The 23,641-nt window shown below is 42.2% G+C and overlaps 1 protein-coding gene across 40 annotated transcripts in view; it reads right to left on the bottom strand.

Annotated features, from left to right (window-relative positions):
• RIMS1 (regulating synaptic membrane exocytosis 1) overlaps positions 1–23,641 on the bottom strand; it is a 507,401-nt gene that overhangs the window by 286,015 nt on the left and 197,745 nt on the right. For 36 of the 40 annotated variants that reach the window (XM_073336400.1, XM_073336430.1, XM_073336415.1 and 33 more), the window contains one exon: positions 1,390–1,733. In XM_073336400.1, coding sequence (XP_073192501.1) covers positions 1,390–1,733 — 344 coding nt within the window. The other 4 variants (XM_073336446.1, XM_073336441.1, XM_073336427.1 and 1 more) reach the window with 4 other exon arrangements.

Raw genomic sequence — 23,641 nt, 5'->3', positions numbered from 1 at the left:
AAAAAGCCTGACCTGTCCGGGAAAATACAGATGTATGTTAACCCTGCCTGAAGTTCTTTTTTAAAAAGATGGGCCCGCACTAGAAATGAGCTCTGTTTCACATTTGTGGGTCCCTGCCACTCCCTGGGGGTGTGCTAGGGTGACCAGATGTCCCGATTTTATAAGGACAGTCCCGATTTTGGGGTCTTTTTCTTATATAGGCTCCTATTATCCCCCACCCCCTGTCCTGATTTTTCACACTTGCTGTCTGGTCACCCTAGGGTGTGCACATGTGTGGGTCCCAGCTGCTCCCTGCCCCCCTCATTGAAGCAGGTGTGCAGGGTTACTGCCCTGCAGGGCACCAGTGGACGTGGGGCCAGCTGCATAAAGGGGCGTGGGGCAGGGCTAGCTGGGGGCAGGGGGTGCAGGGCTGGCTGCGGGCAGGGTAGGGGGTATGGAGCTGGCTGGAGACAGGAGTGTGCGGGGCTGGCTGCGGGCAGGGCAGGGGATGCGGAACTGGCTGGAGACAGGAGGGTGCGGGGTTGGCTGGAGGCAAGGGGGTGTGGAACTGGCTGGAGACAGAGCAGGGGCTGACTGGAGGTAGGGGCTGGCTTCAAGCAGGGCAGGGGAATGCAGGGCTGGCTGGAGATGGGCTGGCTGCGGGCAGGGCAGGGGGTGCGGCAGAGGCTGGCTGCGGGCAGGGGGTGCAGAGTTGGCTGGAGACAGGGGCTGGCTGCAGACAGGACAGGGGGTGCAGCAGGGGCTGGTGTGGGCAGGGCAGGGGGTGCGGCAGGGGCTGGAGACAGGGGCTGGCTGCAGGCAGGGCAGGGCAGGGTGTGTGCGCGGCAGGGGTTGGCTGGATACAGGGCAGGGGGTGCAGCAGGGGCTGGCTGCAGGCAGGGGGTGCAGGGCTGGCTGGAGACAGGGCAGGGGGTGCGTGCAGCAGGGGCTGGCTGCGAGCAGGGGCTGGCTGCAGGCAAGGTGGCAGGTACTCACGGGAAGAGCAGCAGGACGCAGCCCAGGCCCAGCAGAGCAGCCGGGGACCCACCAGGCAGCAGCGGGAGCCCCAGGGCCAGGGGTTGGGGGAGCAGCAGCAGCACCAGGGCTCGTGCCTAGGACCAGGCGGCACCCCACATGGCTCTCGCAGCGCAGCGCCCCCGGCGGCCGGAGGAGGAATTACATCACTTCCCGGCCGAAGCCCATCAAAGCCTCAGCACCCCCTGCAGGGAAGCGGGTTAACAACCGGTTCTAAAACCGCTTCAAGATTTAATAATCGGTTCACGCGAACCAGCGCGAACCGGCTCCAGCTCACCACTGGATGTAATCTCCTATAAATACACTGTTGTGTAACATTGCTTAACTAGCAGTTCAAATGCTATGGATATGTAAAGATGAACTAGGAAGTATTACCTCTCTCTCGGGGGTTCACTTCTAGACCTTGATGAAGCTTGCTTTTGTTCCAGGCCCATAGCTTGCTGTAATAGTTCTGCTCCTTTCCTCCTGTCAGACTGCACACTGGAAGAAGACATTTCCTGTGACGAGGCAGCTGCTGTACTTAAGGGAGTTTGAGATCTGGAACGCTCCTGAAGCCTTGCTTTCTTTTCTCTAGGTGCATCAGAACTTCCACCAGTAGCTGTATCACTCAGTGCTCCATCCTGACTGCTTGGCGGCTGTGGACCACTTCCAAAAAACCATGCTCCAGACTTTGTTAGGATTTCTTGTTGCTTTCGACATAAATTACATACCCACATAACCTAGTTGAAGATAAAAAGATCTGTGTAAGTATCCTCTAAACTCTAATATATTTCCTTGTTTTATAAGTGTTCAAACATAGTATTTTTTAATTGGATGAAGTTTGTGCTCATGACAGTGCTCACAGTATGCTCACAGAAGTGTGAATCACTCTACTAGCTAGGGCCAAGCATACTGCAGGCAGGTCCATCCACAATATTCTGTCACTATATCTCAATCTTAACCTGTTATCTCAGTGCTGGGCCTCTTTTGAGTAAAGTCTGGCAAAATGGTGTGGAGGGGTTATGCACGTGGGTGGTGTTTAGTTAATTTTTTAGTGCGGACAAACATTACAATGGGATTATCAAACTAATGTTCACTGGTGATGTGACCTGAGATGAACTCGGGACTGTAAAACTCAAGCCAGTTAACGTCTCCCTTCCAATCACTACTATGAAGTATTAAAGAAATAGGTATTGTTACAATATTTCTCCTTAATATTGTCTTTCCACATAACATCATCAAATCTCAGACAGTTTTTCAAAGTGAATTAATTACGTACTGTGAATACTTTCAACTACACCAAATACAACTACTTACCAATGTTGTAAACTCCAGGCCTAAAGAAATATACTGATATGTAACTAAATACAATAATGAAAAGAAAAATTGTGTACAGTATTTTAAAAAACCAGAAAATCTTCTTTATTGGATAAAGATAAAAGATCAAACATCGGCATCATTGAGAAATGACCATGTGCTAGATCTCTCAGTTACATCTAAAAAAAGGCCAAGCTTCCAGTCCCTGGTGGTCACCATTAAACTGTGTAGATATATGGGTTATTTTTTTCCTCCAACAGCACTGGGAAACCACAGCACACACAATAAGGCCATTCTCTAGGCATAAGTGTTTTATAGGGAATGAGGGCCAGCAGGTACTCTAAGAAAAGATGGTAAGAGAAAAATGAGAACTGAATGGGGAAAGTAAAGTGAATGCAAATTTAAAAAACAAAACAATAATTAGGAAAAGAAGAGGATCCTTTGAAGAAAGAAGACTGACGTGGGAAAGGGAAGAATAGGGAAGATAGACAGTTTCATCAGAAATAGAAAGAAAAATGGGGAAAAGAAATTATGGAAATCAATTATAGAAGCAAAAAAGAAAAGTTATGCAAGTTTAATAACAACTAGAATAGAAGCATAAATGAAGTTGTGAAACAAGAAAGAAATGACAGAAGAGAAAGTGAAAAATATTTTTCTCATGTTGTCTGTGTGTAAAAATACAGGTACACCACACCATATTTAACATAAAAAGGATTTGAAGAAACAATAATAATTTTTCAGGAAAAACTGCAGAATGGAAGAGAGTTTTGGCTGTGAAAATACCAAGAACAGAGGAAAAGTTCTTTGCATACCAGCAACAAAGGCATTTCATATAGCACAAAGAAAAAGAATCTTCAGGCATTTTATACAGTAAGCATAATTCAGATTTGTTAAAAGGATCCTAAAATGGGTTATCACTTTAGATCATAAAGAATACATCAGAACTTACAAATAGCATGCAAGTTCTACACCAGTTGACTAAACTGTCAGGAAAAAAATATCAAACTCTCCTTTTATCCTATAATGTGCCTGTATACAACATTAGAAATAGGCTATTTTTTTCCCTTTCAAGGAAGATATTAAAATATTTTTAATTACTTCAAAAAAGAATCTAATCAAAAGTCACAATTACTCCAGCAGTGGTGCAAACATACACTATGTTAAAAAACAGAAACAATCTTCAACAGATAATAGGAATGGCAGATTCTCCTTTAAAACAAATGCTAGACATTTTTAAAACCTGCCCTTGATATTATACTGTCTTATTTTCTTCTCCTGGGATATTTTGATTTTGAAATAGACTGAAGGAACTGAATACGCGTGTGGTCATGCAACATAAGTTTAAAATGTAGGTAGATTAACTGGGAAGAAACATTTTAAAATGTGTATATAAACTCGAATGTGATTGCTAACTGACCAGGCAGTAGCCACCTGGTAATAAATATATATATGTCTCGCTCTCTCGCTCTCTGGTATACGGTCATTAGCCAAAAGCTATTAAATCAATAGCTCACAGAAAGGTTTAAAAAGCTGTTGTGCAAAAGCTGATAAGAACTGGAGTTTCTTTAAATCCAGTATTAGTTAACATGTTAACTTTATCTTCAGACAAAATCTGGCAAATTTCAAAATAAAATGCAATATTTTTGCAAAATTCTTTCAAGTTCTTAATGTTGTTTTGTTAACGATATGAGTTCTTTTAATCAAAATGCAAAACAAATTATTTTGTAGATAACTAGAATAAGATGGAAATTGTAATCAAATTCTCAAACATACATATATCAACATTATAAAATGTGAAGCTGGTAACTCTGTCAACAATATCATTCACAATTTCATATATATACAACCTAAGTGTACCTATAAGATCAAAAATATGCAATAAACTTTTTTCTGCGAATTTACTAACAAACTTACCCAGTCTCCTTTTGTTTTGTTATTGCAAATATTTGTTATGGACAAAATTATTCAACCTAAACAATTGGGAGTAGTTAAAGCAGAAGCAGACAGAGATAAATACAGGATACAAAAGTGAGAAGTTACAATACATGTTACAATATAACATATCCCCGCACCAATCTTTCAACACTACAGCTTGGACATAACATACACACCAAGCACCACAGATTATATAGGTAGGAAATCTGCAATATACTCACAAAGAAGCTACACTACATCTCTGTTTAGGATTCTCTTCAGGACTTAGCTATTAAATGCTATGTTTGCCTTGAGCTATATTCAGTCCAAAGGGAAAAATGACAAAAGCTTTTCTTTAAGAAGGAAATAAAAAAAAATGAGATGACATAACAGTTTCAATAAGAAAGCTGTTTATTGAAAACCATTTTTTGAGAAGTGTGTGGAGCAAGCAGTCTAGCAGCATGCGGGAATTATATCCTGATTGAATATTCTGGGATGTGTTCCAAACCAATCTAAACTAAAGCAGGTCTGTGTAATAATTTATCTTAACAATCCACAGATGTTAGGCAACCAAACACACACTCTGATGAAGGATTACAGTGCTCTAATGTGGCTTCTGGACCTCCATGTGATGCATCAGGAAAATGAAGTAAGATAGATCATTTTATTCTGACCTATCATTAATAAAATATTTTCAGTTCTTTCTTCTCTGTTTAGTGAGTTCTGATGCAGCATTACAGTAGGTCATTCTAGAAATGCATAGACAATTTTTTCTATATACCTGTGTAAGGCAACAGGCACATATATGTCTGCACATGGAGCTATTAGAGCCAAATAGCCAGGACTATAAGGGACACTCTTTTTCAAAAAGTTAATATGCATTTAATTGGAAAAACTGCATTTTCACAGCATACCACAAGTGTCCTGTGCTTTACTGCTATGTCACAAAAATAATGTGACACACAGGATTCAGCGGAGGTGGGTTAATGATTCCCCCACAGATTCATGTAGAAAACTTTATGGGCTTAGTGGAAACATGCTTTTTGGGCAGTAGGACTCCATGCTTGCCCTCATGTGGAATGTGTATGGGCATTCATTCACAAACATAAAGATATGCCTCACACTTACTCTTACAGGCAGTGCTGAAAGTGATCCATTATGGGTAGGAACAGTATTCCTGTACTAAATAACATGAAATTCCAACTTGAAAATATCCATATTAAGAAATATATGTACCACAATATACAACATAAATAAGCATTTTCACTGACAAAACTATGAATTCTGCATTATGATTATACTTTTCCACAAGATAATATTAGCAGGGAGAAAAAGCTTTCTTAAATTCTACTTTAATTTCCATTATTACTTCCTATTCCATGGGCAGGAGGAAGTTAAAATGACGTTAGAAGGAAATGTAACTTCTACCCCAAATTTAGAGACAGATGCTGGAAGCCTCAGTCAAGCAAAATTCTCACTGAAGTCAATGCAAGTTTTGTCTAGACCAGATGTGCAAGTGTCTAGCATCACTTGGATGCAGGAGAAAAGTCTTTAAAACTTTGTTAGAAAACTTGGAGTATCTACACTGGGAGGTCATGAGTTATTAATTATGGGGCTCCATTCCCTGGACTGTGATTTTCTTCCTTCTATTTTGTTTTGGAGGATTGATCCTAATAAACAGAGGCACATCTATTTAAGTCAGTCTCAACATAACTGAAAAATAATGTTGACACTCTTTTGAGCCACTTCTTCCATCCACTTCAAGAAGACAGTTGTCTAGGCCCTAATCCTCCAAGCAGACCCTTTCCTCTGCATGAAGCCCGACTGACTTCAATGGAGCTGGGCAACCAACACAAGAGTCCACTCACATGGATCTGATTGCAGGACTGGGGCCAGTTTTCTGCTTTATGAAACTTCATTTGCTGGAATCAAGTTAAATCAAAAATTATTTCATTTTACTGGGGCAACAAGTAGTGTTACAAAGTATATAGTACGTTAACAAACTGTGTGACAGTTATACGTACTATATTAATTCTGTTGCTATATCGAACTGAAATATGGAAATACAACCTTAGCTATGGTTTTCCAACTGCTCCACTATAATAAAATCTCAAAATATGCAGCTGTAACTATGCTCAGGGCTCTGTGTATTCTCCAAATCCACAGCCGTGGAACAACCCAAAGAATCCAACCTGTCTTGCAGATATGTGTTCCAGAACTCAAGCCTTCATTGATAAAGACTTTAAAACATAGAGGTTGTGGGCCAGATCCCATCCTTTCCTTCAGCCCCTTTCCACTGCTCCAGAGGTGCAAATGGGCCATGAAGCTGGCCTAACTGAGCAGCTAAGGATTTGAGTGGTGTGACTCTGTGACTGGCCTCTTGCAGCTCAATTTAGAGGAGGAGTGAGCTGCTGTGCTCAGGCTGATTCCTAGCTAACATAACAGGCTAAATCAGTATGCTGCCAGCCCCAGAGCAGTGACAGATCTGATAGACATAAAGTGATATTATTGCTCTTCCTTCCCTTGAGTCCTGTGCTGAGTTCATTTTCATCAGACCCGAGGACTTGGGTCTAATTTTCCATTGCTTTGTGTCATCATTTAAATCTATATAAAGTGGGTGTAAAATGCTACCAAATCGAAATTCTTCACCACACATCAGCAAACCATTTTATACCCACCTACTATTCACTTTAGGAAGAAAGATAAAATCAGACACTGTGGATATGTCTACACAGCAATTAAACGTCTGCAGCTGGCCTGTGTCAGCTGACTTGGGCTCATGGGGCTTGGACTGCAGGGCTGTAAAACTGCAGTGTAGATGTTCGGGCTTGAGCTGAAGCTCAGGCTCTGCCTCTAGGAACCTAACCCTTTGCGGGTTTCAGAACCCACGCACCAACCCACCTCAGCCCTGCAGCCCTAGTCAGCTGACATGGGCCAGCCCGGGTGTTTAATCGCTGTGTAAACATGCCCTGGGTTTCTAGCCCTTATGGTTGCAAACTGTACTTTAAAGATGTGAAGAGCCTATAGTCAATGCAGGGATGTAGACAGTATGAAACAGTAGTTCAGAGGTAATGACTGCCCCATTCATCAAAGGGTGTTAATTTTGGGGTCATGTGTTAATAAGGTAGGTACCATCTTAACATGATAAAACCTAGCTGGTGACTCTCAGGAGGAGAGAGGGCAGATAGCCTGGAGAGGAGAATTATAAGGGAGCATCAAGTCAGGAGAGAGGCTACTCCCAGGGATGGGCACTAGACCAGAACAGAGAGTGGTGACTGGGGAAACCTGTCTGAATGGGACAGCCCCATGAAGGAAAGTTGTGGAATCCCTTAATCAAGAGGAAGGAATTGTAAATCCAGGGACTAATGGGACAGGCTTTCCAGAGAAGCTATAGGCCTTAATGGTATTAGCAGAGCTCACTGACTCAGAGGGAATTGGAGGGGAACCTGAAGCCTTGGAAGAAGGATAAACTGGAGATGTAGCTGTCAGGTGCACAGCCCCCACCTAACTCTCTACCCTTCTCCTCTTAGACCTACCTGCCCATTTAAACACACACATATGAACCACCAGAACACCTCTGCACTCCAGTCAGACCTACAACCCTTGATCTAACCCATTAGAGTTGGTCAGGAAATGGTTTTCCAGTCTCATAAAACTTTTTGTGACTTCAAAATTTTTCACATTCTACATCAGAACGAAACTGAGACTTATCAAAGATTTTTGCAGAAAAAGCCAAAAGAGACACACATCCAGGGCAAAATAGCCAATAGCCTAGTGGTCAGGAATATGAGAGACCCATGTTCATGTCATCTGTATGAACCTAGGCTGGCTCTCTCATAGAAACTGGTACTTTCTCACAAAAAGTTTTGACAAATCATCATTTTCTGACAAAATTTTAATCAAAGAATTCCCAAACAGTTCTAAACCTCATGTCTTTTAACCCCTGCCTCCTCTCCCCCAGCCTTCCAGCCAAACTCCTTTCTCTTCTGATATCTACCAGGCAGATCTCTGCCAGCCAGATTCAAAACTTATTTTACTGTTAGCCCATAAATACTTAGGTTTAATCTGTTAAAGCATAAAATAAATGTGCACAAAAATTGCAGAAATTTGCATGTGGTAGTTCCAACATCAATTGTTCAAGAAGGTGAACCAGTAAAGTTTGGTAGAGAGTGCTTTCTCTGCTGTATTCTATTGAGGCTCGTATACCACCTTCATCATAGGTAATCGAGCCCCTTCCAGAAGGGCACTGAGTGGTGCAATCAGCATCTGTCAGTTGTGCTTCATTCTCTCTCTCTCTGCCCCTTCCCAAGGATAAATTGAGCAGTTTTTTTTGTTTTTAAATAAATTACAGGTATATACTGCTGTGTATTTGTACTGGTGAAGGCAAGTTAGAAGAAGTGAACCTTGCACTTGGAACAGAATGTGAAGGTGGTTCTTAGTTCCTGCCACAAATCTTGGACCAGTCTTTGAGAAAGCTCTCTCTCCTACAGACACAAGCTTCTGATGAAGAAATTATTTCCATAAATGTTTGTATGTACAGTTCCAGAGTCTTACATTCCACCAACAGTACCGGGAGAACTCTGTTTAATAACACTGAGTTCCTGTAACAAAAAAACGCTTATTGTTTTAGAAGAGGAACAAGTGGAATTTTAAGGCTCCAGGGTTGTACATGTCCTTTCTACATCAACCATTTCTAGACAGTAGTCAAATAATAATAGAATATGCCCAGTCAGCAAAAAGCAATGTGACCTACTGGCCTAGGACTCTGAAGACCTGGGTTCAGTATCTAGCTCTGCCACTGGTTTTCAGTGAGAGCTTGGGCAAGTCACTTCCCCTCAGTTTCCCCATCCGTAAAACATATTTTGTAAAGTGCTCTGAGAGCTATAGATGAAAAGCATGATATAAAAGATTATTATACAAATTAGAATACACTAATGAGGCCAAATCTGCCCACAGCTATATCAGTATAAAGCTGATATAACGCCATTAACTTCATTGGAGTTATTTCAGCTTTCCACTCATGTACAGGAGGTCAAAGTTTGACTCTCAGCATCTAAAGGCATTACATAAAGTAATAGCTCTTCTTAGCCAAAAGTAGGTGAAAATCACATGCAGACCTCCAAAAGTACCTCTGCTTCCTAAACCACAGCCAGTAGCATTCAACAGTTATCCATGACTAAATAACAACACTTCTTAAAAGGCATTAAAATATATTTTTCTTTAAAATATGCCTATCTTGTTTGCCTCATTGCACACTTGCAAAATGATGTTAAAAATACAAAATTATCTGGCTGATGTCACCTAGATATAAAGACACTCACCACAGAATCAAACAGCAAAACTGTCTCACCATTCCCAGAGGTAAAACCCTGAGAGAACAGAGGAGCTTTATACTATGTCCTGAAAGTCTAACTAATTTTGTCAGATAAGTTAGAGAAGCAAATTCTAAAGTCAGGGTTCCCGGATGAAAATATGGTGATAGCCACATCTAAGGACTGTTAGTGAGAGTCAGTAAGTTGATCTGAACTGATGAAGCAGTGCACATGGAGACAGGCAGCTCCTTAGGTAGCTAGGACCAAACCCATCTGCTTTAGATCTTTAAACACCATGAATCACATCTGACAGTGAATAGGGAACCAGTGCAAACCATGCAGCTACTACTTCTAGGATATTAGCCTGACACATTGGGCATAAGCTGTAACTTCTAACTGCTCTTCAAAGATAGCTTTATGTAGAGCACATTGGTTTATTCTGATTGAAAGATGTCAAAAATACAGGTAATTGTAAAGAACCTATCCAAAAAAACCCACGCAGTCACAATCATTCAATTATTAGATGAAAAAGGCACTTTATTTACCCAGGCCATCAGGAACAAGAAGGAATCCAGAAAAACAATCGACACAGTTGGGAAAAAACCAATCAAGTGGACAATTGCCATCCATGCCACACAACCTAGGTATTTCCTGAATCAACCAGCATCATCTCAATTTATCCAGATAAAACCACTTCCAAGCCTTTATTTCAGCCTAGCACTGGGAAAATAAAGACACCACACCGTTCAACATTGATGAAAAAGAGACATAGTAGAAAAAATACACCTCATAATGATTATTTGTAGCTCACAATATCTCACTGTCATCACCAGCCTCGCATCTATGTTGATTAGTATATATGATGGAACAGAACCTTGATGAACTGCACATGAGAGATTCTTCAAGGTGAGTAAGCAAATACCCATCACCACCCTCTATGATTGTCAACCTAACAGAATCAACACTTTGGAGGGGAAATTCATGGTTGTGTGGTGGACACTTTGCACTGTCTGAGCCAGCCTAAAGTGGGCACAAAGTAGCTATCAGACCTGTTCCAGGAATACCCCTGGTATAGATAGCCAGTCTGGCAGGTGAAGAGCTGACTATCTCTGCACACCCCTTCACAGTAGGAGTTGTGGGGGTAGACTGGGACATTCCTATGTGAAGTTATTCTGGGTAGCACAACAGCCCACGAAGGCCACTGCAGATGACGGCCAAATGAGATCAGGGGTCTGTGATGCTCTAAAGAGTGCAAAAGCCAAACTACAAGAAACTCAAGCACATGGTCAAAACAAATCATCAGAAAGCTTCTTCCATGTTGGATTATTCTAGTCAAATCCAAAACATATTACAATATAAGAAAAATAAAGATCGCATAACTCCTGTACTAGGCTGTCATTAAGCACATGACACACTGCACAAAGGGAAATTATATTCCCACTTCCAGGATAATTTGCTTTCGGTGACTCACTTGTTCTGACAGAAAAGATAACAGCCAATCAACATCTAGGATTTGTCCAGTCTCTAATGTTCTCTCATTTGCTTCTCTATTTGACTTCCTTCTGATGTGAAAGCATCTGGTGACTTATATCTACCTCTCTAACCAGAAAGGCAACTCTTGTCAAAGTCTTGGTTTAGAAAGCCTGGCAAGAACGGAGTTTGCCATCTTGACTGAGCCACAGAAAGCAAATCAGCTTGTAACTGAAATATAATTTGCCTTACTGTGGCTTATCTTATGATGGAAGAAATGCTGGGTTCTGCATAGCAGTATCCTAACAGAAAACATCCTAGGAATGGAGAACAAGAAAGTCAGAGTCGCATTAGAACAGGGAACCTGAGGGAGAGAGAGGCAAATTGGAAATTCCAACTCTTTCCCTTCAAAGGTAGAACTTCTCATAAAAGCCCTGCTCTAAGTATTCTGAGGTGAAGTGTTGCATTTTGAAGACCCCTACTTATTTTAGCTAGTAATGCCTAGTGCAGGGAATGCCAGGAGAAAACACGGAAAAACCTATATAATGATGCCTCTCTAATCCATCCAAGATATGGCCATGGCCCTAGTAGAGTGGACCACTGGACAGAGATTATCTGCAGCTTTTTGAGCTTCCTGGATACTGGGTCTCAGCCTCTGGACCCTGGAAAAGAATGAAGCAGGAAATCTTCCTCTGAAGTTTTCTGATCTGAGTAGTCCTGAGGGCTCTATTCAGATCCCAAGAGAGCCTGGTTTAGAACTGGCACAGAAACTCAGAATAAAGATGTCCCAGTTAGGTGAAAGGGGGACAGAACATTTGGCACAATCTACAATAGGTTTCTTTTTGCATATACAAACAATATAAATGGTTACCCCTGTTCTGAGGAACTGAAAGTAGTCTTAAGCTTAAGGCTTAAGTAGGGAACATCCTGACTGCAAAGGAATGTCTGTTTCCCAATGAAGAGGGCTTAGGCCTTTTTTGTTTTGGGAACCTGGAACACGTCATGAAGAGATAAATCTTATGCCTGACAAATCAAATAAGACTGAATCCACAGTTTCTGCACACACACACATACACACACACACAAACAACCACAAAAACAAAACAAAAAAATTTACTTGCACAGTGAATGGTCAAATCCACAATGTTCTATGAGCTACTAAGAAGAAGCAGCAGATGTTTCCACAAAGCCTGAGGAAGGCCTAAGCAATATAGTTAGGCTTGGAAGGATTCTATTTTTAATCAGTAAATGTTGCTAAATGTCAATTTCCCCATACACACAGAAATTGACAAAAAAGTCTTTCCCTCAATAATAATTGAAATGTACAGATAGGCAAAGGAGGAAAAATACTGCTTGAGAACCTATTAGAGTTTGATTTATGGGTAATTAATTTGTATATTTTGCCATGCAATGTTGACAATTTGTATTTTAGCAGTTATAAAGCTTTAACTTTTTGAATCTCAACATTTACTGTCATTAAATAATTATTGTGTGACCCACACCCCAATTCTCTGAACCCTTCCATAATTTCTTTCACCTGTTAACATTCAAATTGATAATAACTGGGGGAGGGTGGGATTAAAACTCATAATTTTGTGCAAATATGAATATTTAAAACAATAAAAATCTTTTAACATATCTATATTATCCATCTAAATTATAAAAAATTAAAAAAACAATTCTGCCAAACCTAAATATAGTTATGGCTAAAGACTGCCAAATGGACTGTGACAAAGTGTAAGGAGTAACTGGGCTCCTGTCTATCACTCAGTATTGCCAACTTTTGACAATTTATGGCAAGTAACACAATTCTGACCCCTGCTGAAGCCAGTCTTACCACGATGCAAGAAGCTCCACCCTTTATGCAATATTGGACAGCCCAGAGGAAAAAAAAACCTCTTTGATTGGCTTCCTTCCCCAGTTCCTTGCTGCTGCCAGAGGCAGACAGAGCTCTTCCCTCTGCACCCCACTTCAGGGACTGACAGAAGTTTTTGAAGAGGGGAGGGGGAGCAGTTGATACTATTCTCACACCAGGGAAGCAGGAACGAGGAAGCAGAAAGAGCCCAGAAGCTCAGGATGTCTCTCTCTGCTCCTTTTGGACCTGACCCCCTTGTGAAAAATGAGTTGGTTCCTCCCTCCTTTCCCCTGGGAAGAGAACCCCCCTGGGTGCAGCGCTCCGTCCAGGTTTCGTATGTGTCTGTCTGTCTAGAACCTCTGGACCTGAGAGGCCTTGAGAGGGCAGGGTAGGTGTGAAAAATCTCCACAGCTGTAGGAGAAGATCTGTCGCTGGTGGACAAGGAGGCAGATGTGGTACTGGGAGACAAAAGATGTGAAGAATTGTATGGCTGGGTGTGCAGAGTCAATGTGTTGCTGGGACACAAAATTAACTGATGTAGAGGCATGGTGGCCAAAAACATATTTGTCACTATAAACTGGCAGCATAAATTGTCACATATCCAGTGCAGGTTGGCAATAGTGCTGAACTAAGTAGGGATATAAAAAGAAATGGGAAACTGGGACAAAGGAGGCTATCACAGAGAAGAGTATGTCCTCTCTCCTCCCAGCTGACTAAAGCAGGTTATTAAAGGTGGTTATTATCTAGTAATCTGAGTTGAACTGTTCTTGGTTTGAATTTGTGTTTCTGGAATTAAAGTAAAACCTGAAAATAAGGATTTGAAAAACCTTATAGTTGGGACTTTATTTTCCCTTCCCCGAGTGGGGATTCTATACACTGACTTTGGTTTTTTTATGTCCAAACAGGCCATGCAGGTTGCCTTCCTTCACATTGCTGTGAGTGAGGAAGGAATCAAACTGGACAAGCATAAGAGGGATCCCTGGAAAGAGGGAAAACCCAGAAACATGATTGGCCATCCCAGAGCTTCCATCACTTTTCTTGAACCTATATCACAGTCTAATACATCTCAGTGACAGGAGATTGTTCCTGATATTCACCCTAACTGCTCCCCATCTTAATTCAATCTCAGCTTTTCTAGCTATATCCTCTCTCCCTCCTAGCTTCCTTGCCTTGTACCACACTAAATAATACCTTTCCATCCTTGGTATTTTCAGATATTTGTATATTTACATCCCAACATTAACTACTACGTAGGCAAGTGACAGTATAAATATTTAACTCTTTAATCTTTTCTCATAAATCAATGCTCCAAACCTGACAAATGACCAGGGAGGAGTATAAGAATATTGCTAAGGCATGCAGGAGTGAAATCAGGAAGGCCAAATCACAATTGGAGTTGCAGCTAGCAAGAGATGTTAAGAGTAAAAAGAAGGGTTTCTACAGGTATGTTAGCAACAAGAAGAAGGTCAGAGAAAGTGTGGGCCCCTTACTGAATGGGGGAGGCAACCTAGAGACAGAGGATGTGGAAAAAGCTAAGGTACTCAATACTTTTTTTGCCTCTGTCTTCACAGACAAGGTCAACTCCCAGACTACTGCACTGGGCAGCACAGCATGGGGAGGAGGTGACCAACCCTCCATGGAGAAAGAAATGGTTCGGGACTATTTAGAAAAGCTGGATGAGCACAAGTCCATGGGGCCGGATGCACTGCATCCGAGGGTGCTAAAGAACTTGGCAGATGTGATTGCGGAGCCATTGGCCATTATGGAAACTCATGGTGATCAGGCAAGGTCCGGAATGACGAGAAAAAGGCTAATGTAGTGCCCATCTTTAAAAATGGGAAGGAGGAGGATCCGGGGAAATACAGGCCAGTCAGCCTCACCTCAGTCCCTGGAAAAATCATGGAGCAGGTCCACAAGGAATCAATTCTGAAGTACTTCAAGGAGAGGACAGTGATCAGGAACAGTCAGCATAGATTCATCAAGGGCAAGTCATGCCTGACTAACCTAATTGCCTTTCTGATGAGATAATTAGCTCTGTGGATATGGGGAAAGCAGTGAATGTGATATATCTTGACTTTCACAAAGCTTTTGATACGGTCTCCTACAGTATTCTTGCCAGCAAGTTAAAGAAGTATGGATTGAATAAATGGACTATAAGGTGGCTAGAAAGCTGGCTAGATTGTTGGGCTCTACAGGTAGTGATCAACAGCTTGATGTCTAGTTGGCAGCCGGTATAAGCGGAGTGCCCCAGGGGTCGGTCCTGGGGCTAGTTTTGTCCAACCTTGATCTTTATTAATGATCTGGATGATGGGATTAATTGCACCCTCAGCAAGTTCTCAGATGACACTAAGCTGGGGAGAGAGGTAGATACATTGGAGGGTAGGGATAGGGTGCAGAGTGACCTGGGCAAATTGGAGGATTTGGGCCAAAAGAAATCTGATGAGGTTCAACAATGACAAGTGCAGACTCCTGTACTTAGGAAGGAAGAATCCCATGCACCACTACAGGCTGGGGACCAACTGGCTAAGCAGCAATTCTGCAGAAAAGGACCTGAGGATTACAGTGGATGAGAAGCTGGATATGAGACAGCAGTGTGTGCCCTTGTTGTGAAGAAGGCGAACAGCATATTGGGCTGTATTTTAGTAGGAGCATTGCCAGCAGATCGAGGGAAGTGATTATTCCACCTCTATTCAGCATTGGTGAGGCCATACCTGGAGTATTGCACAGAGTTTTGGTCCCCTCACTGCAGAAGGGATGTGGACAAATTGGAGCGAGTCCAGCGGAGGGCAACAAAAATTATTAGGGGGCTGGGACACATGACTTTTGAGGAGAGGCTGTGGGAACTGGGTTTATTTAGTCTGCAGAAGAGCTGGGGGGGGGGCGGAATTTAATAGTAGCCTTCAACAACCTGAATGGGGGTTCCAAAGAGGATGGAGCTAGGGTGTTGTCAGTGGTGGCAAATGACAGAACAAGAAGCAATGGTCTCAAGTTGCAGTGTGGGAGGTTTAGGTTCGATATTAGGAAAAGCTTTTTCACTAGGAGGGTGATGAAGCACTGGAATGGGTTACCTAGGAAGGTGGTAGAATCTCCTTCCTTGGAGGTTTTTAAGGTCAGGCTTGACAAAGCCCTGGCTGGGATGATATAGTTGGGGATTAGGTTCTGCTTTGAGCAGGGGGTTGGACTAGATGACCTCCTGAGGTCCCTTCCAACCCTGATATTCTGATTCTATGATCTATCAGACTCATTTTCATTTTTGCAGCTCTTATCTGAACTCCTTTCAGTTTGTCCATATCTTTCTCATAAGGTGATGAACAGAAAATACTAATGTAGTTATCAGATATACTCCTAAATTTCACAAACCATTTGAACAAACTGCAAATCATTGCTTGCTAGATTCTGAAATCCTTACTCAGATTTTACTCTGCCCTTACTCAAAGTCAAAGGGAGTTTTGCCTGAGTAAGGATTTGACTGCATATAAATCTAAATTCACGGGAACCATCATCAAGATCTGCCCATACCAATCATGTCACTGTATTGGTAGTTACCAATATACAATGAACATCAACATACAGAATCATAAAAATTACAAAAGTCTAACAAAATAAGGTAAATAAATGACATAAAACATGTGATGTTTCGGGATGCTATAAAAATTCTATCACTTCAGAAGACCTAGAGCTCACTCACAGCTGTCTGTCACTTGCAATTTGCTGTCATTTCAAATTATAGCCAAAAAACCCACCCTCAATCCTCCACAAAAACAACCCACTCGCCTAGTAGATATATTCCCTCTCTTTCCAAAGTGAGTTCATACAAATACAACACAATTTATTTTCCTATAGTGTTTTTAATACAAACTATCTCAAAACAATTTCTTGAATGAAGAAAGAGAATCCTTTACAGAATGGGCACATGAACTCTTGAAGAAAGAATCAGAAAATAATGAATGGAAATACAGAGGAAGTAAGAGAATAAAGCTGGAATGAAAATGCAGTGAAACTGCAAACTGGCATTCCTGCAGTGAGGAGAGAGCAAAAGGAAAAGTAATGTAGGAGAGAAAGCTGAGCAGGTGAGTTTTGGGAAGACATAGAATCTCAATTGGGGACTGAACACACATAGATCAAATGGGAATGTATCGTCACTCCTAATTTTTAGCTCTTATAACCCTGGAAAATTCAAGCAAAGTGCAATTAAGTGTGGAAAATTGAGATACCTAAACATCACGACACTTTGGATCACTGACTATAACCTATACTGTCACAACAATATCATATTCATAATATTTTACAGCCAAAGGCCTTCCTCTGTACTGTCTTGTACTTCATGCAGACATTTAAACCTATGTAAAATGAGTATAAAATCTAACTTTCTGATTTAGCAGCACTTTGCACACACTTTCAACAAGTGTAAGTGACTGTGAAAGGTGAAAGGCAGTGCAGAATCAGATCCATTCCCTTTCAGTGAACTGTATTTATCTGCAAAGCACAGATTTAGGTTTACTGCAGGTAATAAATATTAAAGGTTTATTACAAGTACTTTTCAGTATTTCATATAGATACAATACTGACCAAAGAATCAGACAAACCTATTAACACAAAAATTAAAGAAATTAAATTATGGCTGATTTTATTGCTTGGTCCTTTTGACTTTTTAATTTTTAGCAAGAGCACACTATCCTGTCAAACAATAAAGCCATACTACATGATTATTTATTATTATTATTATTTCTATTACCAGAGTTAAGACAGTATACAGCATGCAAAAGTACATAATGGTCACCTCTGAAGTGAGCACAGTGGAAATTATCTATACTACTCCTATTTCCCATTCTAAGTATTGGTAAATTTGGTAGTATCTCAGATATTACTATATGGTACCCATGGATAAAAATTAATTGTGTAACAGTGACCACTGTCCAATAAGAGTTTGGGCCCTGCAGGAAATGTAGGATTGAACCCAGTATGTAATAGACACATTTATTATTCAAGAACTGCTATAGTCTGTACTTACCTATTTGTCAGTTTACTTCCAGCCATTAAAGCATATAAGTAATATTTTATTATGTTTCGTGCAAATAGTTTTACACTACTGTTCATAAGTAAGGCTATGTTTTAGTCATGGGCAATGTTCCCTCTAGCTTTTCACACACATGTGCGGAATACATTTTGTTATGTGTTATATCACCTCCACATTGGTGCACATAAGAAAATGTATGTGGCGGGGATGGGGCCGAGGGGTTTGGCGTCTAGGAGGGGGCTCAGGGCTGGGGCTGAGGGTTGGAGTTGGGGGGTGAGGACTCCAGCTGGGAGTGCGGGCTTTGGGGTGGGGCCGAGGATTAGGGGCTCAGTGCTGGGGTAGAGGGTTGGGGTGCGGGAGGGGGTGAGGGCTCAGGCTGGGGGTGTGGGCTCTGGGGTGGGGCTGGAGATGAGGGGCTTGGGGTGCAGGCTGCTCCAGGGCTATGGCGGGGAGAGAGGATTCCCCCCATCTCTCTCTCCCTGTCGCAGCACCTCTCCCCCGGCCATGGAAGATCTGTCCACAGTCCAGGCTGCCGGTAACAGTCTGCGGCTTCGGGATCCCCAGGTGAGCTCAAAGTGGCCAACTGTCCATCACCGGCAGCCCAGAGGAACGGCAGCGGCTGTTGGCTCCTTTCCGCACCCCTTCACCCATCACTGGCAGGCAGCCGACAGCTGCTGCATGCCAGTCACAGAGGGCAGGGGCAGAGAGAGGAGCCCTCAGCTGGCTGGCTAAGAGGAGCGAGTGGGCGGGTGGAGAGGGGGGTGGAGAGAAGCCCTGGTCCGGTGGCCTAGAGGAGTGCGGGGCAGAGGCCGGAGAGGAGAGGAGCCAGTGCTGCGGCCATTGGGCTGCAGTGCAAGTGTAGTGGAGCACCAGGCTGGGCCGGCCGGGCCCCTGCTGAATGTGGGTCTGCTGCCATTATAAACCCAGTACTGTCTGGGCCAGGCTGGGTAGAGGCTGGGGGAGGGGCGTCATGGCAGGTCCAGGGCTAGGAGAGAGGCATCTCTCCCCGCTGCAGCCCTGAGCACCCGTGCAGCGTTTAATAGGCTGCAGCGTGGCTGTGCGGCCGCACAGCTTAGAGGGAACTTTGGTCACAGGTATTTTTAGTAAAAGTCGTGGACAGGCCCCAGGCAGTAAACAAAAATTCACAGCCCATGACCTGTCCATGACTTGTATTATATGCTCCTGACTACATTTGGGCGGGGAGACAGCCCATGGGTGCTGTGGGTGGTCGGGGAGCCAGCCCGGGGGGTGCCACGGGTAGTTGGGGGAAAGGGGGCTGGCCCAGGACCTCTGCTGGTGCAGTGGAGGCGGGGCTGTGAGGCTCCCTACCTGGCTCTGCGCCTCCCTGGAAGTGGCGACATGTCCCTCGGTTCTTAGGCATGGCCAGGGGGGCTCTGCACGCTGCCTCAGCCCCAAGCACCAGCTCTGCAGCTCCTATTGGCCAGGAACCACGGCCAATGGGACCTGCAGCTGCGGTGCCTACAGGAGGAAGGAGCGCGCAGAGCCCCCTGGCCATGCCTCCGCCAAGGAATATCGCCACTTCTGGGAAGCCCCCGCCGAGGTAAGTGCCGCCCAGAGCCCTCACCCCTTCCCACGCCCCAACCCTGAGTTCCCCCACCCTCCAAACTCCTGCAGCTGCTGGGGGAAGGGGACATGGTGGCCTGAGATTGCCCCAGCAGCCGGTGCAGCTGGCCCAGGGGCTGCCTGTGCTGCTCACGCATCACCCCGGGCCAGCCACACCAGCCACTACAGAAGTCATGCAGTTCCCGGAAAGTCATGGAATCCATGCCTTCTGTGACAAACTCGCAGCCTTATTCATAAGTGCACGGAACATAGGTATGATACAGTGGCCATTTTTTTTCAAACTCTGACACCCATAGTTAGGTGCCACAATTCATATTGAGACACCTAAATAAAAGAAGCCAAACTGTGGGTGCTCAGCACCTCTGAATATCAGGTAACTTTTATTTAGGTGGCTAAATACATATTGTGATGCTCATGTCTGAGCATCTAAGATTGACAGTTGGGGCCAGAGTACTTACGGCACACAATCAAGAGGGTATATTTAAAGCTCCTCATTAATGCATGATCCTGCACTGAAATCCTCTAGTGTGGCTATGCCTATGCAAAATCTCACTGAAGTCAATGAGACTCTACACTGACACAGAGGTCTGCATTAGAGGATCCTGATGCAGCTTCAGAGCCTTAATGTGTGCCTGAATTTCCTCCTTAGCATTCTATAAATATCGTTCCACTATGCTTTGTAGAATATCAGCAATTGGGGAAAAGACAAAGTCAGACAAATGTTATGTGGCAGTCTAGAATGTTGAAATTGTAGAATATGTCATAGACGGAAGTTGATAAAGATCAAATAAAACATTTCCTTCAGAAAGTATTTTTATTCATATTGCAGATGGTGTTCAATCATCACTATGGCTAGTTTTATAAATGTCCACAACTGCTATTTCGAAAACAAAATGAGGTTGAGTCTTTTGTGCAGCATTTTACTTGGTATAGAATAGCAGTCCAAATGCCATTTTTTGAAGTCTGGCTAATCTAAGAAATCACAGTATACCGTAGGAGTTGGCTAAACATTAATTTACAGTGCTGCACTTACTGCAATAGGATGACAAGTTTGATTTTTCCAACTTTATCTTTGTTGAGCCTACCTTCTGGGATGTCCATGGTCTTTCTCTTAAGTCTCCCACCTCTCGCTCCAGATGCAGAGGTCTGAGGCTAAGTTGATTAAGTCTGTGCTATCTGTGCTAGCAAGCTCGAGCACAAAGGCAACCTCAGTAAATCTGGGATGGAAGATTTGAGGAAGGGGGAGAGAAAGTATCAGTGCTCTACAACAAATCTGAGTGGATATCTCAGAGATTAAAAAAGAAAAGTGGAGAGAAGCAATGTATTTTTTGGTAAGGAAGGGAGTTGGGTATTTAGGAGAGTCAGAGATTGTGGGAAAGGTTGGGAAAAGGGTTGACAACTGTGAGACTTAATATGGAATATTTAAAATTTATGATGGGGGAGTAGGGCAAGAAAAAGCAGTAAGGAGTTTTGTGCCAGCATAAGAATATAAAAAAATGATTAATCAAAATAAAGCACGGGTTGAAAGCCAATCCATAGATTAGAAATTGTATCAATTTAAGAGGAAGTGTGTTGCTTTGATCTCACCTTAAGTCACTACACTGGCAGCTCAAGTAGGGGAAAGAGAGGAGTTTCAATAAGGTAGGAAAACAAAACGCAGTATGGAATAATGGAGCCTGAGAAAACCAAATAATAATGACATTCCATGATCTAATGTAGCTACTGTTACAAAAGTAGGTTTAAGAAGTGAGATCAGAACTTTGCTATAAACTTAGTGCCCCATTCTGATCTTTTGCACTTACCTGTACATTCAGAGATATCTAATGAAGTTGTTTATTTCCTAAATAAATAAAAGACATACTGTGTAGTGATGCTGTAGGATAGAGGTTAGGATATCCTGTCCTGTGGGCATCAGATATATCTGGGTGTTAACTGGCTTGGTGGCAGGACTGCATATTGCTAAAATCCTTGAGAAATTTTCAAATATGATGATGAAGATTTTGTTTATGACTAAATAGTACATGACCCAGAAATAATGGTTTACTCAACAGAAATAGGGCATGATTTTCAAAAGTTCCTAGTGATTTTGTGTGCCTCAGGTTTTGTGTACCCACCCTGAGGTACCTGATTTTCAGTGGGTGGGTTGGTTAAGACCTTTCATGGTGACTCAGGGTAGGTACCCAAAAATTAAGGCACCCAAAAATCACTGGTCATTTTTAAAAACATTGGCCACATAAAATGGCCTAATTCATTACCAGTGTCTAGTTTCCCGATAGTCTATTACCTGCGGCAGGGAATAGCGGTAGGTGAGATTCAAATCATTCAGGTCAACCTACGCATGCTGACATAAATTAGCAAACTATAATGGCAGGAGCCACACACTAATGCAGATTATCAAGAGTTATGAAGAAAAGGTATATTTCAACATTATGACAGAGAGAAACAGATGAAGAAAAGAGATGACTACAGAGAACATGTTGTCTCTGCCCTTTTCAAAGACCTGTTAACTCAGCAATAGCCTGTCACCCTGCCATCTCTATAATGTGTAACTCAGTGAAGCCCTGTACTGCCTAATAGTTCAGGGACATTTTAAAACATCTTAATTTGAGCTACCAGTAAGTAGTAAACAAAGATTTATTTACAGTGTTTTTGACATTCCATTCCCTTCTATCTCTACACTTTCAATTTTCAGAATCATTCAGAAGGAATGCTGAAAATACCCACTTGGATCTCTTGAATGGAAAAAAGTAATATACTTCCATCGCCTTCCAATATAAAGTCTGATTTTTCTTCCTAGTTTACATTTTTCTTATGTAAGTGGTTAACACATATAAAACTTGATACTTATATTCTTTTAAAAATAATTTTATCTATTCAGTCAGTTAATCTCTTTTGTGTACCATACTTTTCCCCTTGCTAGGCTGCTCACATCCCATTTTGAGTAATTTATGTTTTTATGGTTCCATTTTTGGACAATCTCATTTTCATATAACTTTAATTACATAACAGGCTTGCAAGAATCACCTTAGTAATGCAAAATGACTTCAGTTATTTAAATCCAAAACCCCCCTAGTGATCTAATCAGATCACCCCATTACCCTCCAGCTCTATGTTTGATTTTGGGGTTTATTTAAGATTTGATTCTTTAAAAGTTGCTCTTCTCTGGAATGTATAAATAATCATTCATAGATCTTTTTCACTAGTCTATAGCCAATTTCAGTTCAGTACTGAAATATACTAATGAATCATTAGAGTCCTGTAGTAATAAAGTGACCACTGTTCTACCATGATTGTATCAGTAAGCCCTAGCTAATTATTTAGAAATCAGGGTTTTATCTCAGTTTAAATATCACTGGCTTTCTGGCGGCCAAATTCTGTCCTGTCCTCTCCCTTTGAAGAGCCTTCCTATATCCACTGTTGCCTGTAAGGGTCATCATAACCTCTTTATCATAACTGAAAAAGACACAGGATGAGAGGAGATGTGGATAAAGGTAAGGAGGAGGACTAAGAGGGTTGAGGCAGGTCGATGCAGATAGAGGGAAGAGGAAAAACAAACATAGGAGGGCAAAAGGAGACAAGGACCAGTGAAAAATAAAAAGGAGGCCAGAGGCACAGAAGACCTTGAGGAAATAGGATCGGAGGAAACTCGGGAGAATTACAGGAATCAAAAAGAACCAAGCTGGGAACGAGGCAAGATAGGTGAAGTGATTGCAAGGGAAATGTGGTTTCCAGCTGTCTTTTTCATTTGAGAAAAGGACATTGATAAAAATCAAAGGTTACCAAACAATCAAAAGTGAAACTAAGATACTAATTTACAAAAAATACAACTGACCACTTCACAAAAGGTTTTAAAGACTATTGCTTGTGAAAAACCTTAGCTACCATGAAATTAACTATAAAAATGCAACTAGTGTGCATAATGTTTATTTATGTAATGCTAGGTATTTGCATATTGATCACTCCCACCTACCCACTCCATTGCAAAATCCCAGATCCACGGTTGCTCAGAGGAATGTTGTAAAGATAAAAGTAATTAACCTGTGATCATAGAATCATAGAATATTAAGGTTGGAGCAGACTTCAGGAGGTCATCTAGTCCACCCCCTGCTCAAAGCAGGACCAACACCAACTAAACCATCCCAGCCAGGGCTTTGTCAAAAATCTCTAAGGATGGAGATT

This window comes from Lepidochelys kempii, chromosome 3 (assembly GCF_965140265.1).
Source record: "Lepidochelys kempii isolate rLepKem1 chromosome 3, rLepKem1.hap2, whole genome shotgun sequence".
NCBI classification, from domain to species: domain Eukaryota; kingdom Metazoa; phylum Chordata; order Testudines; family Cheloniidae; genus Lepidochelys; species Lepidochelys kempii.
This window is presented reverse-complemented; position numbering and strand designations above follow the sequence as displayed.